Source organism: Anastrepha obliqua, chromosome 3, assembly GCF_027943255.1.
Source record: "Anastrepha obliqua isolate idAnaObli1 chromosome 3, idAnaObli1_1.0, whole genome shotgun sequence".
In the NCBI taxonomy this organism is placed as follows: Eukaryota; Metazoa; Arthropoda; class Insecta; order Diptera; family Tephritidae; genus Anastrepha; species Anastrepha obliqua.
Genome location: NC_072894.1, coordinates 49,295,657 through 49,310,881, shown reverse-complemented (window position 1 = coordinate 49,310,881; position 15,225 = coordinate 49,295,657). Strand labels below are relative to the sequence as shown.

At 35.2% G+C, this 15,225-nt stretch overlaps 1 protein-coding gene across 1 annotated transcript; it reads left to right on the top strand.

Moving 5' to 3' along the window:
* The first annotated feature begins 364 nt into the window (after nt 1–364).
* LOC129241951 (protein snail-like) lies at nt 365–2,052 on the top strand. The gene is made up of 2 exons (XM_054878502.1): nt 365–1,046; nt 1,151–2,052. Exons 1-2 carry the CDS (start codon nt 365–367, stop codon nt 2,050–2,052), a joined length of 1,584 nt encoding a protein of 527 aa, XP_054734477.1.
* Nucleotides 2,053–15,225: the final 13,173 nt, after the last annotated feature.

Sequence of the window (15,225 nt, the reverse complement as noted above, 5' to 3'; positions counted from 1 at the left end):
TTTAGAATTTGCCACCAACAATCCTAGAAGCAATAATTCTAAGCAGAAATGTTCGATAGCAGCGGCGCGCAGGATAAGGCCAATTGGCGAGCGTTTAGCTTTTCTGTATTGTTTGCTACGAAGGGTCGCAAATGTGTCTCAATGAGTCTCAATGAACACGTGGTTGCAGGGCAAAATGAGCAGTCGGTATTGAGGAAGGCTGACGTTGATATAAAAGCCAAGGACATTCCCAATTGGAACGCAGAATCAAATCAGAGTGCAAATAGAACGCACGAAAGTGCACAGATAAATTGGTTAAAGTAAACAAATTTTTGCTTTTAATAATATAATTTTGGTGAACTTACAAGAAAGTTATTTTATAAAAATGTTGCCAACGTTATCGGGCAACAGCACACATCAACTACACTTGGATAACAGTAATATTAGTACGCAGCAACAGCCGACATTACAGCACTCCCAGCACCAACAACAACAGCAATACCGCTCCATCAAACGCAGCACCAACATGATATTTCGCATTGAACACCTCCTACCGAGCACGAGCAGAGGATCGACGGCTACAGCACCAATAACAAGAACAGCCCCTATTTTGGAAGGCACTCACTCGCCTCCACCTGCAATTGCGACCAGCGCTAGTACCCGTAGTACCACTTCCACTGCGACAACCGCTAAACGTTCAAAAATACGTGCCACATGTACAGGCGTACTCTTGTCTCAATTCACACCAAAAGACATTGTGTCCGAAGCGATACCAACATACGCACTAATGAGCTCAAACAACAGGTCGGCGGCCGCTGAGCAATCCATTACTGCTTACTGCACACTCTCTGACAATGTGCTGCGCATGAGTCCAGAACTATTTAGACGTATTAAGCTCTCAGAGGATATACACAGTTACAATGCACTGTTCGAGTTGCAAGCAGGCGGTATGGTGCATGTGCGAACTGCGCGTGATATAGGACGCGATGAAGAGCTTGTCGCGTGGTTTGGTGAGGAGATTTCATTATTAATGGCCATACCATTTCTCACACCACTTAATATACAAGGTGAGTGTCATTACGTTTTTTTTCCAATTTTCTGTAAATAGTAAATAAAGGAAAAAACAAATAATTACCTACAACTACAATTTCTCCTACTTCAATTACTTAAGGCAATAAACGTTACACTTGTCACCTCTGTCAACTAACTTTCGAAACACCAAATCCGCTAAAAATCCATTTGGCTCTAGGCTGCGGACGTCACTCCATGGATATTCTCTGGATTCGTCTACACTACGCACTTAAAGCTTCCAGCTACACACAACAACAACAGCTGCTTGCAACAACAGCAACATTAACCCAACCCGCGCTACCTTCTCCAACAGCAGCCCCTTCGAGCACATCCTCAATTTCACCTGCTTCATCACCACAACCCGCCGCATCAACACAACAATCCACACAACCACAACAACACCACCACCACCACCACCACCTACAACAACTACACCGCTTCTCTGCATTTAAACCTGTCTCACCTTCCATAGCCTTCACCGCCGCTGTTACAACGAGCTCGTTTAGCAATCCAAATGCGCACAGCGCCAGTACTGCAGTAACTCCAAGCACCGCACTTTCATATCTGCCACCTATCGCATCAGTTAGTGGCGCTTTGCCACATATGCGTTTATTACAACCGGCCACTGGCGTAGGAGGTATTGATGCAGCAAATTCACTCAACGCTGCCGCTCAAATCGAAGCGATCGTTAGCAATATGGGCGCCTCCAAGCAGGGACACCTCTGCATCTACTGTGGCAAAGTATACTCTAGGAAATATGGCCTGAAAATTCATATACGCACTCACACGGGCTTCAAACCACTTAAATGTAAATTCTGCTTACGTCCTTTTGGTGACCCGAGTAATCTAAATAAACATGTTCGTCTACATATGCAATCGAATGTGGGCAGCACTCCCATCGAAGGATATAAGTGTACGCTGTGCAACAAGACGTTGGCTCGACGGCGAGACCTCCAACGTCACATAGAATCGCGGCATGCGGGTGATGTGGGAAGCACCTGATATAGCATTTTATAGTAGTGGTTTTAGAATCAGATGTTACCTATCACTCTGGGAATTTTTGTGATATTAGAAATAAGACGTCGAAGACAATACTGATAAAACAAAAACGTTTGTAGATAATTAAGGAAAACAACACAACTGTAAAAATATATTATAAGTGTAAATTGAGAATCTATAATTTTAGACAGAGTTTTTTTTTGTTTTGTGTTAAATATTCAAAAGAAAGGCATACATTTTTTTTACGCAAACAAAGAGAACAAGCCCGCTACGAATTGGCACCCAATTTCAAGCTAATCGGGGCAAAATTAAGCGAGTTATAGCAATTTTACGAAAAGTTATGGTGAACTCAAAGCAACATCGGATTAGGAAGAGTTCCGGCTCACTCAGCATTTGGCAGTTTTGGTAGTTTACGACAGATTTTTTATCATTTTTACATGCCTAGAAAGCCTGACGCTTTGGCAATGATCTGCCGAAATTTCAGGCTAATCGGGGCAAAATTGAGCGAGCTATAACAATTTGAGGCCCTTTGTTCCACCTAGGAACCACGGGAAAATATATATATATATATAACAATTTTACGAAAAGTTATGGTGAACGCAAAGCAACATCGGATTAGGAAGTTTTCCGGCTCACTCGGCATTTGACAGTTTTGGTGGTTTACAACCGATTTCGCAAATCAAACCAAAAATGTTTATTAATTGAATTTATTTATATTAATAGTTAGTTATATGTATGAAGGTAATTTACATTGCTTTATAATTATTTCTAATACAAATTCCACATATATTTTATAGGTATAGTAATAATATCGCATTGTATATCGTTTTTCTTCTTCATGAACATATGTATGCATAACCTTTTCAGTTTATTAGCTTTAAACCACATTTTGTTTCAATCTGCGCCCTTTAATTATTTTTTTTTAGCAAGAATCATTAGGAAATTCAAACTTATGTTATAAATTCTGCGAAACAGTCAAGAGACAATAACTAAATCTTTCATTTAATTTAATTTTTTGCAATTTCGTGGCCCATTGGGCAAGGTATATATGTATCTAATACTTGTTAATAATAGATGGCTGAAGGAAAAATATAAAAAAAATCATTACCAAATTGCCAAAAGACCCTAACCAACATTTCAGAAATTTTGCAAAAGTATCAAAAAACATTAGAGGTATTCAAAAACATTTCACTAATTTTAAGGTGTGAAAAGCAGCTAAAAATTACGATGTCAATAATGAAAACTAAAATAAGTTACAAAAAAATTTCAATTAAATACAGGCCGAAAGTTGTTTGCGGTATAGCTACTGCCATAAAAATTGTCAAGCTTGCTACCGATCTAAATACCAGTCATGAACTAGAATTTCAGTTGACTTGTTAAATTTTCAATGCTTCATGGCCAATCAGAAAACCGGTAAAGATGCAGTTTTACAAAAACAAATACTAAGTGAAAAAGTTCAGTCTGAGTAACTTTATTATAAAAATTAAACTAAAGCAATTTCTTATTAGCCTTTTGGTAAAACTAGGAAATCATTAGCGCAGTTCTCAAATAAGTGCAATTTACTAAATATACTAGGTTGTTCAATAAGTTTTGCGGTTCAATAAGAGAAAGCTACTAGGAGTTGCTACTAGCTTAATTTTTTTTTTGTTGGTACACTCTTCAAATGAACGTGTATAAACTTCCATTTCAATCTGCGAATTCATTCTTTGTTTACCAGCCATTTAGTATTGACGTGTCACAGTATTTTCTACAGTGGAAAAAATCAAGTTCCGTGTAGTGATTGAATTTTTATTTTTGGAAGGTTTAAAAACAAAGGAAATTTATGAACGAATGTTGAAAATGTATAAGGTCTTTTCACCATCAATTAGTAGAGTAGAAAAATGGGTTTCTTGAATTTAAACATGGTCGTACAAGCCTTAACCACGATGCACACCAAGCGCGACCAAAAACAGTAACAACACCAGAAATCGGAAAACATACAGGATATCGTATTGGAAAATTGTTGAGTAACTGAATGAATTAAAAGCCCTAGGCATCTCATTGGGCCGTATAAGCAATATTTTTACGGAACTATTGAGTTTCAGATAGTAGCTGTGTGCACAATGGGTGCCGCATTCGCTAAGAAACGAACAAAAACACATTCGAATTGGACTTTCTTAGCAACATTTAAAGCGTTTTCGACAGGATAAAGTGGACTTAGAGAATCGCTATGGATGAGACTTGGGTATATCACCATGATCCTAAATCAAAATAGGAGACTAGAGAGCGGTGTAAACTGAGTGCTTCGGCTCCTTTTAAATTAGCTGAAGAAAAAAGTTCGTGCAAAAAGACCCAGTTTGCAAAAGAAAAACATAATTTTTCATCAGGGCAATGCCACAAAAGCATTTTAACAATGGCTAAAAATCATGAATAAAATTTCGAATTGTTCTTGCATTCCAGAGATTCGGCCCCTAGCAACTTTCAGACCTAAAAAAGTGCATGCATGGATAGCGTTTTTCATCAAATGATGAGGTCATAACAGCTGTGAAAGCGTATTTTTCAGCCCATCCAGATTCTCTCAACAGAGATGGAATGCATAAATTCCGTCGCGTTGGAACAAGTGTATTGATGTTCGGGGAGACTGCACTGAATAATTAAGTGTATTTCAAACCATAAAATTGTGTTTTACTTATCGAACCGCAAAACTTATTGAACAATATAGTACAGTTTTACAAAAACAAATACTAGGTGCAAAAGTTCTTCCTAAATATCTTTATTATAAAAATTAAAATAAAGCAATTTGTTATTAGCTTTTTTGTATTAACTAGAAAATCATTAGGGCTGTCCTGAATTAGGTGCAAACGGTTTAATGTATATACGAGTATATGTCACTAGAATTTCCAAATATCTTGATGTCGGGCTTACATTTAATTGTGAATTGCTCTATTGGTTCTGACTTTTATAGTTTAATTGTTTTCGTAAAAATTTATTTTAGAATGGATTGCCTAAAATTGTTAAAAAAATGCTGGTTACGGCCTTTGTTCATTTATCGGTGCTTACTAATTTATTGGCTGCAGCTTGAAAAACAGCTTATGAATATGTCTGTACGTATGCAAATTTTTGCAGTTGATTACAGTTACATTGTACGTTCGTAACTATTTAGTTATGTACTTTAGTTAAATGGGAGGCTGGTAGGTAGTTAAGGTGTTTCTTAGTTATTTATTTTTTAATGCATCTCTATGTAATTCATTTAATATGTATGTATGTATATTTTCATTAAGAAGTAGGTAGATTTTCAATAGAGATTGAGCAAAAATATTTGAAACACTGATATTTAGAAACATGTACGGTAATAAGTAATTGCAGATTTTCTTTTGTATTTCTTAACTTCTTACATATTACAATTGATTTAAATACATCAGTATGTCAGCAATATACAATACATACATACATCCGTATGCATAAATGCGTTTGTATACGTTTATTATATTTGCATGAGTTTGCTATTACGTGAAATAAATTTTTTTTTTTCAAAATCAAGAAGATAAATTATTTCTCAAGATTGTGTTATCTTATTCTATTCTTAATTTTCAATTACTTTAACCTCCATTGTACATACTATTTACTTTTTTATAGTGACTTATTCTGAATTTCTAGCCGCTTCACAAAAATGTATATGCATATAAGACTTTTTTTTGTTATTTTCTCATTTTTTAACAAAGAACTTTAGTAGACGGTAGTTTAATATAGTATTTCAGCTGCATGTCTGAGTAACTGTTGTATCAAGTAGCTACGTATGTTTGTATATATGTATGAATGTATGAATGTATGTATGTAAATGCGAATGTGTACGTATTTTTGTTGTTCAATGAGCCTTTCTGTTCGTTTAATTGCATATGTATAGATGTATGTAGACGTTTATGTATGTATTTGCATGTGTATGTAGTAGTAATTATTTATAGGAAATTGAAATTTAGATTGCGGTTTTTTGTATTGCAGAATAAGGCACTTTATTCAGAAATTTGTTCATATTTATGTGCTTGTATGTTTGTGTATATATATACATATGTACTTATACATATATATACGCCTGCACAATTTTCTTGCATATGTGTATGCATATGCGTATTAATAAACCATAAATCAATTTTCCTCAATACCTCCTTCGTGAAGTTTGGCTAGATTTAGAAGTGGATGCCGTTAGATAATTGTAATTGGCAGACACTTCGCATTCAGGAAAAAATGCATACCATATAGAGTGACTTGTATGACTTACAGTACTCACTGGCAAAGCTGTGCGTACTCGCCCTAAGTATGAAAAAACTCCCTTAACAGTTCCGCGCGGAAAGCTCAGCTGCGCATACACTGTGATCAAAAGGTGGTTTTCCAGTTTATACTTCTCGGGTCTAGTAATATAGAATACCAAATTGCACATTCTCAAGTGCCGTGACGTCAGTTCAGAAAATAAACAAACAAAAAGAATAGGGCAAAAATGGAAAGTCAAGAATCATAGAATAAATCATGCACATATACATCCGCATTTGCATTCATTTGCACAAAAAGGTTTGTTTATTTTCTGTACTGACATCGCTCAATTGTTAAATTCGCCAAAAATAAAGAAGGTGCCACGTGTTCGCTGGTCATACCGATTCGAAAATATAACTTTTTTATGTTTTTTTTCCTTTTTTTGCAGTCATTATATTATCTGGCCGTCGCCGGATGGATTGGTGCGTGACCACCATTCGGAGTTCGAAGAACGTAGCTTCAAATATCCGTGAAACAACAAAATGAAGAAAAACTTTCTTCTAATAGCGGTCGACTCTCGGTAGGCAATGACGAACCTTCGAGTGCATTTCTGCCACGAAAAAGATCCTCACAAAAAATATCTGCCGTTCGGAGTCGGCTTAAAGCTATAGATCCCTCCATTTGTGAAACAACATCAAGACGCACTCCACAAATAGGGGGAGGAGCTTGGTCAAATACCCAAAGAGGGTGTAAGAGCCAATTATATATACATTCTGTCAAAAAAGTACCGGGAATTGTTCAATAAAACGCAAAATAATTTTTGTAATCATCAAAAATTGTCGCCTTCAAAATAAGCTCCAATCGAAGCTATACACTTATGCCAACGATTAGTTCAGTCATCAAAGCACCTTTTAAATGCGTTTGAAGAGATCTTCTTCAGCTCCTTCAGCGAATTCTTCTTAATGGCCTCTATTGACTCAGCGCGGCGTCCGCGGAGTGGCAATTTAAGTTTCGGGAAAATGAAAAAATCATAGGGGGTTAAATCCGGTGAATAAGATGGTTCTTTGATGATATTTGTCGAGTTTTTCGTCAAAAAGGTGTTTACAATATGAGTCTTGTGAGACGGTGCGTTATGATGGTGCAAGATCCATGAGTTTTCTTTCCACAAATTGGGCGGTATCCTGCGCACATTCTCTGTCAAACGTCGCATAACTTCTAAAAAATATTCTTCATTTACAGTAGAACCATTTTGAAGGAATTTCGAGTGCACAACACCATGATAATCAAAGAATACGAGTAGCATGACTTTCACTTTTGACCGACTTTGACGTGATTTCGGCACGTTGGGTTTCGGGCCATATGGATAGCGCCAATCAGCCGCCAGTTGAATATTTTGCATGTCAAACTCATATACCCACGTCTCATCACCTGTTATGATACAATGATGCGCTGGATAAACGTTGGGTCTTGCTCAAGATTATCTTCCGACACCTTCATCCGATGAATTTTTTTAAAGAACTTCAACTCTCAGGAACGAGTCGAGCAGCCAGACGTGTCATGCCCAATTAAAGGTGTAAAATGTTGCGAATTGATTCGTGAGACACGCTAAAGTCATACGCTACTTCTTTCAAACTTAAATGATGGTTTTCCAGCACCATTTCCTTGACTTTGTCGACGTTTTCATCCGTTGAAGACGTTGATGGGTGACCAGATCGGGGCAATCTTCCACGACTTCTCGACCCTCTGCAAAAGCCTTATACCACTCGTAGGCCCGTGTACCGTGTTTTTGATAAAGCACACTCGCTATAGGCTTTCTGCAACATTTTCACGTTTGGGCATACGAAATTTCGTTCAAAACACAAAATTTAAGACAAATTCTTTGTTCGATATTTTTATCCATGGTGAAAATGGCAGAGCGCACCTGCGGTTGACTGATATAATTAAATGGCAAAAACAAGCTTATTTACAGATCACGCTCAAACTCTGCGACACTGTCCTCTATAGTTGCACCAACATTCCAGCAAAAAAAATTTAGGCATATGCGTAACGCGCGCTTTTTAAATGAACAATTCCCGATATTTTTTTGACAGAATATATATACCTATACATAACATCTTTCTCTCACTCACTCTCTCTCTCCCTCTATCTCTCTCTCCCTCTATCTCTCTCTCTTTTACTCTCTGCCACCCAACACTTATTGCTTCAGGATCTGCTAAGTAATTGCATTAATTCTGTATCTGACAGGATTTAAACTTCTCTTCGCTCGTGAAGCAACTCGAAGTACATACAATTACAGAATAAGCCAAGGTGGATTTACTGTTATTATTTATTATAATAAATTCGCCTTCGCCAATACAAATATCGGCGGAGTTTATGCTGCTGGGTACCCAAGTGATTGAAAGTTAACCTGTGTTGGTCTCCATCGCCTAACCAGATAGTATTACAATATATTTCAAAGAGCGAAAGTGCTAAGTCAATAAAGGTTGCCGGTGTAGCAGAGGATAAGAGAAGGCCTTGGAAAGATCAGGTTGAGCAGGATTTGACTTCAATTGGTGTACCCAACTGGCGCCGGTTAGCACGAGAAAAAAAATTACTGGTGAGCTTTGCTTATGATCGCATGCTATGCACTATCAAATTCAGGGATTGACAGCAAGTTCATCAAACTTACTTTGAAGTCGATGAAGCGGGAAAGAGTTACATTCTTAGCGGGCATTCTGTCGGAAGAGCGACATTTGGATATTCAATATTTTTTTGATTTTTTTTTTGTAATACTTACAATAATTTTCAAGTGAAATTCGTTTAATCTTGTCGAATTAATTTTTTTCTGCAACATATGCAATCCGAACATACAATACTTAATTTTGCCCTTCACTACAATAGATGCCTCTATTTAGCTCGTCGTCTGAACATTTTGCAATGTTTGATTGCAATAAGGAAGCGAAGTGCTTTGTTCCACGACATATTTAATATAAAATCGTATGTGATGAAATGCCCACGAAAAGATTATCTCTTTAGTTGACTGTTTCGTATACGAGAAAACTGACAGTTCGTATGCGATCGACAATTGCAGATATAGATGTGCAGTTATAGACAAGAGATGCACCTCGTATGAATTTTCAAATCACTCGCCCAAAACCACTCATTTCCCAGCAGCGCACATAATTGCAAATCTTCAAGCAATGTAACTCAGTTTTTAATTAAAGTTGCCTATTTAGGAACAGCTCAAAACAATGCTGCTCACCCTTATTAACTCTATAGTATGAAGCAGATTTTTCACATTAAAAAAATTCCTTTCGATATTTATTGCATATCTTATTCATCTTAACTTTTATATTGTTCGAACTTAATCAACAACAAAATAAACGCCATTATTTTCATAAACATATAAGTACATAATGATATATATACATGTGTATGTAAAAACTCATAGAATAACATTTTTTTCTTCGAAAATATTCCCTAAAAGCTTAACACACATAGTTTAATAATATTAGTATAACCACATAATATGTACGAGTATGTAGGTATGTATGGATCATGCTTGCATGAGTATGTGGTTATGTGGATACTCCGATCTAATTTTCGTCTTTGATTTGTTTAAAAAAGTGGTATTTTTTTGTAATGGTTTAAAGCTAAATATTCATTTCACACTTTCAATGATGATGGAAAAATGCTAAACTCCTGTTACATAACACTTAATTGCAGGTAGATTTTGCAACTTCCATACTGTGTACATACAAATATATGCAGGAATCGCCGTACTTCTCCTCATACATTTTTCCAACAATTTTTGCTGTACTGATAGTTTCTGTTTTTGTTCACCTCTAGATTTGTTTCGTTTTTTTTTAATTATTTATTATTTTTCATTTTTGCTTCGAGGAAAATATGTACTTATGGATATTCGCGTTTTCTTGTGAAAGTCTTTCATATTTGTTTCAAAGTTCTATCAACATTAAGTCATTTAATCGAGTATACATTTGAGCTGTAAAACATTACCCCTCTTTATTCAAGTAAGTACTACTTAAATATATAAGTGGGCTTTCAAGTAACACATTGGTTATACATATGTATATGTACGTTTGTATGCAATTATGCATATATGTATGTATATTATAACTGGATTATCTAAAAATTGGTACACATATAAATTGTTAAAGGTAGTTATATGAGAAAATTTTAAATTTTTCCCCAGATTTCATTTAATTTTTATGTATTAATTTTAGATGCTTAAATAGACACCAATAATAAAGTTAACATTTTTGATTGTTGTTAATATTTTCATTTCAAGATTAATAATCATATGTTGATTTTTGAAAAGCTTACAACTAATTTAGTCATAACTTAGAATTGTCTGTGACATCTTACTATGTTTAGTTCGATTTTAATATGTTTGTATGTATGTATGAGTTTTTATACAATATAACATAAATTCCACTTGAAGCACACTTGGGTTGGTCTACTACTACATTTATTTAATAGTTTTCAGGATTTGCTCAAATTTTTTTTTTTTCAATTTTATCTGTTTTGTGTAGAACAAAATATGCACTATGTTTCCTCTTTCTTAACAATTAATTTTATGTATGGTTTTATAATTTCATTAAATTTTTATTTTTGTTTTTATTTTTCAAAAAGTGTACATCTCATATTACAGTTTTGACTATTACAATCGTTGTTTCTCCCAATAAGGTAGTTTTCAGTTTTCATTGCGTTATTCAATGTTTTTGAAATACATTTTTCGTTTAACACATTACACAAATATGCACACATTACATGGAAAATTCTACTTTTATCAAATGCACCGTATCGTTGTATTTAAATTTAAATTCTTAAAATTTATATACTCGAAATTTTTGGTAAAAAATCATGGCACAAAAGTTCCAAATATATTGGAAAGGTTTCTCTCAAATTAAATGAATTAGACGCCTACGAATATTTTCGTAAAAATGGAAAAGCATGAATTTCGTGTGCTCATAAAAAAATTTATTTTGAACGACAAAAATAAAGCGAAACAATAAAAGTTGAAAGCACAATGGTGCTTTTGGATGACGATCATACCAGTACACGTGACCATATGGTATCGATGGTCTCTCAACGGAAGGTTCGCGAGTGAATGTACATGAACATCAAGAGATTTCAGCGTGATTCAAATTTTACATAGAACATTTACATAGACGTACACCTAAAATAGAAGGAGGAACTCGGCCAAAGACCTGCCTGTTTGTCAAATTCCATTGCTAACACCCTGTAACTCACAACTGAATGGAACAAGCAAAAAACAGCAAACGATTTTTTTAGTGCGAAATGTCACCTTGGCAACAATTATCAACTTTAAAATGTTTGAGTGTTAAATGTTAATGAATTCCTTTTTCCCCAAACATACATATATATTTAAGTATATATATATATATATTTATAAAAGATTTTTGATCACACTATTGAAGGAAAAGGCCAACAGATTTTCTGAATAAGACGGAAAGAAGGATGTCTTCAGCGTTATACGATCGCGGCAACTAACCATCACTCCGAATACCGAACTAACCGACATACATATACAAATACATAGGTATATGCCCATAATTATGAAGGCGGTATCTGTCAAAATAAAAAAAAGTTTATTTATCAGTTATTTCACAGCACATTAGGTTAGGTTATGTTGACATGAATTGCTGAATCTATCACATAGACCTATTGGTACTTAGTGGAACTCTTGTAATGAGGCCAATTTTTTGGCCCGAAGTCCGTTCTGCCACTCCCTTCTACAGCCATGAAAGCCACCGTTAGCAACCCACAAGCGAGCTTGGCAGGCTGAGAGAGGTCGCAGATGGATAAAATGGACAATGGATGTTATCTGTCATGTCCGACCGACTGTCGCCGACCCTCTTGTCATTAAGCAGATGGGACTGTAGGCAGCTGGTTGGTAGGTAGGTAGGTAAGTGAAATGGTTGAAGTCCACCTGGCACTCCTTAAGTAGCACCAAAACACCGAGCTGGAGAAGATTGATTAGATTTAGGTGGGCGCACTGCCCCAGGCTGTCGAAGAAAGGAGCTCCCAGTGACCTTAGTCGTCTAGCTGCCAAGCCCGGACATTTACAGAAAAAATGTTCTCCTTCTCTGAAAGGTCCCCACAGCTGGTTAGACTGATGGCGGACCACTTTCGATGCGTGAGGCAGATGGAAAAGGTGGGCATCTCAAACAGTGGATGCGGTATAATAGACTTCATGCTGTACTTGCTTGTTGCTCCGAAAAAAAAATGTGTTTACTAACATGAATCCCTCTAGTTTTTCAAGAACATTTTAAGAATCTTAAAATCTCAAAATAAAATAGAAACTATAAATTAATTAATAAATGCTCATTAGTTTAATTATCAAATGCTCATTAATTCATTCATTACACCACTTTCATAATTATGGGCACATACTCCTATGTACATATATGACAGAGATAAAAAGGTTTTTGTTGTAAAAATGGTTTTTTGAAGTTTCAAAATTGCAAAAATTGCGAAAGTTAGTGTTTTGAGCCAAAAGGATGTATTTTAATTCGAAGAAAAAATTAAAAGTATGAGAGAATATAAATGCTATGTACTTAGTCTTGCCATAAATTCTGTGACAAAGTTTACTATGCATACGGCGAGAGCAAATTTGCAGAAAAAAATTGCGTTATTTTTGCTTTTGTTCGTAGGCATTGTCTACTCATAAATTATACTCAGTTTCGTGGCAAATTGCGCTTGTTAACAATGGAGTGGGGAGCTAAGGAAAATCGCATTGCCGTGATTGCACTAAAAAGGAGTGGTAAAAGTGCAAGTGAGATTTAAGAATTTCTGAAAAAAAAGGAGTGGTAAAAGTGCAAGTGAGATTTACGAATTTCTGAAAGTTTGTTTTCCGCACGATCAATCGTTTTTCCCAAACGTCTGAGGTGACAGACAGAAAAAGAAGTAATCGTCCTCGCGTGGTTCGAACCAGTGCAGCCATAAAACACGTTCGAGAAAGAATTCGCAGCAATTCCCTTAGAAAGCAGAAAATCATGACCAGGGAAATGAATATATCGACCGGATCCATGACAATATTAATTAGAGATGATCTCCTTATGAGAGACTTCCGTCGCTCAACTGGTCATCTTTTGACGACGCTCTGGAAGAAAATTATACTCGACAGATGCAAGCAGGTGCGCGGTCAACGGTCATAAAAATATTCTTTTCACAAATAAGCAAATTTTCACTGTTGAAAAAGCTTTCAACAACTAAAACGACAAAATCTATGCTGAAATACCTAAAGACGCAAAAAATGTTGTTCCAAGGGCTCAGCGTGGCCACTACCCATCCTCCGTAATGGTTTCGTGGGGAGTGTCTTGTTACATCTTTTCATTTCTGCGAAAAAGGGACTACGACCGGGACAAAATTTTACCAGGAGAATGTCTTAGAAGGCATGGTGAAGCAGTTGAGCAGTACTCTTATCAATGGAGAGCGTTGAATCTTCCATTAAGATTCCGCAGTGGCTAAAAATCAATATTCCTGGGTTCATAGGAGTTCATAACAGAGAACTGGCCATCTGGAAGTCCAGATCGGAGTCCTTTGAACTACAGCTTGTGGTCAGAAATGAAGAACTTGACCTATCGAAGACCTCACAGAAATTTGGAGAGTCTCAAACAATCTTTGGAAACCGTGCGTGCTGCAATAGCTGAATGGCGTAATCGTTTGAAGGCTTATGTAAAAGCAAATGATTACCATTTCGAATGCAAATTTAAAATTGTTTCTTTAATATTTAAATAATTAAATAAAACTAATTTCATTAAAAAAATATATTATATTATAGTTTCATATCCATAGCGGACTTAGCTTGTAACAGAATTTATGGCTGCCTAAAGCATTACCTCCAAATATGCTCAAAAATTATTTTAAGGAATATCATAACCAATCAGTTTAAATTAAAAAAAGAGCAATTAAAGAAAATTTTTTTGAAATGAAGCACACGTTCGCCAATTTATAAAATTCTTTTTTTCATCACCAATTATTAGAAGTGCTCACTGCTAACGAAGATATCCAAAACGATGTTAAATTGCGGCTACAAAATTTTTCACCTAATGTTTTTAAAGCAAAAAAACACAAATGACGCCAAAACACTTAATTAAATTTGTATTCTTTTGTTAGAACTTCAAGTGTATACCAATTATTTTATTATATACATTATAATATTAAGCTGTTATAAGTCACCAAACAGTTTTGGCACTTCAAACGCCCACATATGAAATGAATATTAATCAATTTGATACTTTTTTTTCTTTATTTTGGCTTAGTTGAAATACTGCAATTGAACACCGTCTGCATTTGAACTCATGTCTACGACCTTATTGCGTACACATACATACATATACGCTGTATATATGTAGTTTAGTAAATGTGCAGGCATTTTTTATATTAACTTATAATTCCAACTAAGTTAACGTTTCTAAAAATTAATAGCGCAATTTTTCTGCTTTGACATTTAGGTACAACAACCCGCTAGACAAAACGTTAACTCACTAAATAGACTCTCTAATATATGTAGGCATATGTACATTTTTCCATTATTATTTAAACTCATTTTCAGCAAAATTTTAAATTAATTTGTACAGCGCGCTTTTTGTTTAGAATTAGTTTTTATGTGTCAACAAAACTTAAATAATGTTATGACAAAAATGATTTTTCTCTTTTAATTTTTTTTTTGTTTTTTGTTTTTTCTTTAAACCATATAATGATTTTTTGTTTAATAAGTACGTTTTACGACTTTTAATTATAGTGTAAAAAATACTTTAAATTTATTACTTGTTAAATCTCACTTATGATTTTCAGTATAATGCAAACTAATTGGACGTTTTAGGTTTAATCTTGCTTATTACTCATTTTTCGGTAAGATATTTTTTTCTTTTTTTTCAATTGAACAATAATTCAATCAAACTAAATTGTCTTTTACCTTTACTT

What these genes read in the sequence shown, in the direction of transcription:
- LOC129241951 (XM_054878502.1), top strand. Translation starts at nt 365, where the DNA reads ATGTTGCCAACGTTATCGGGCAACAGCACACATCAACTACACTTGGAT. An exon ending in CACACCACTTAATATACAAG is followed by an intron (nt 1,047 to 1,150) that starts GTGAGTGTCATT and finishes CAATTACTTAAG; the next exon opens with GCAATAAACGTTACACTTGT.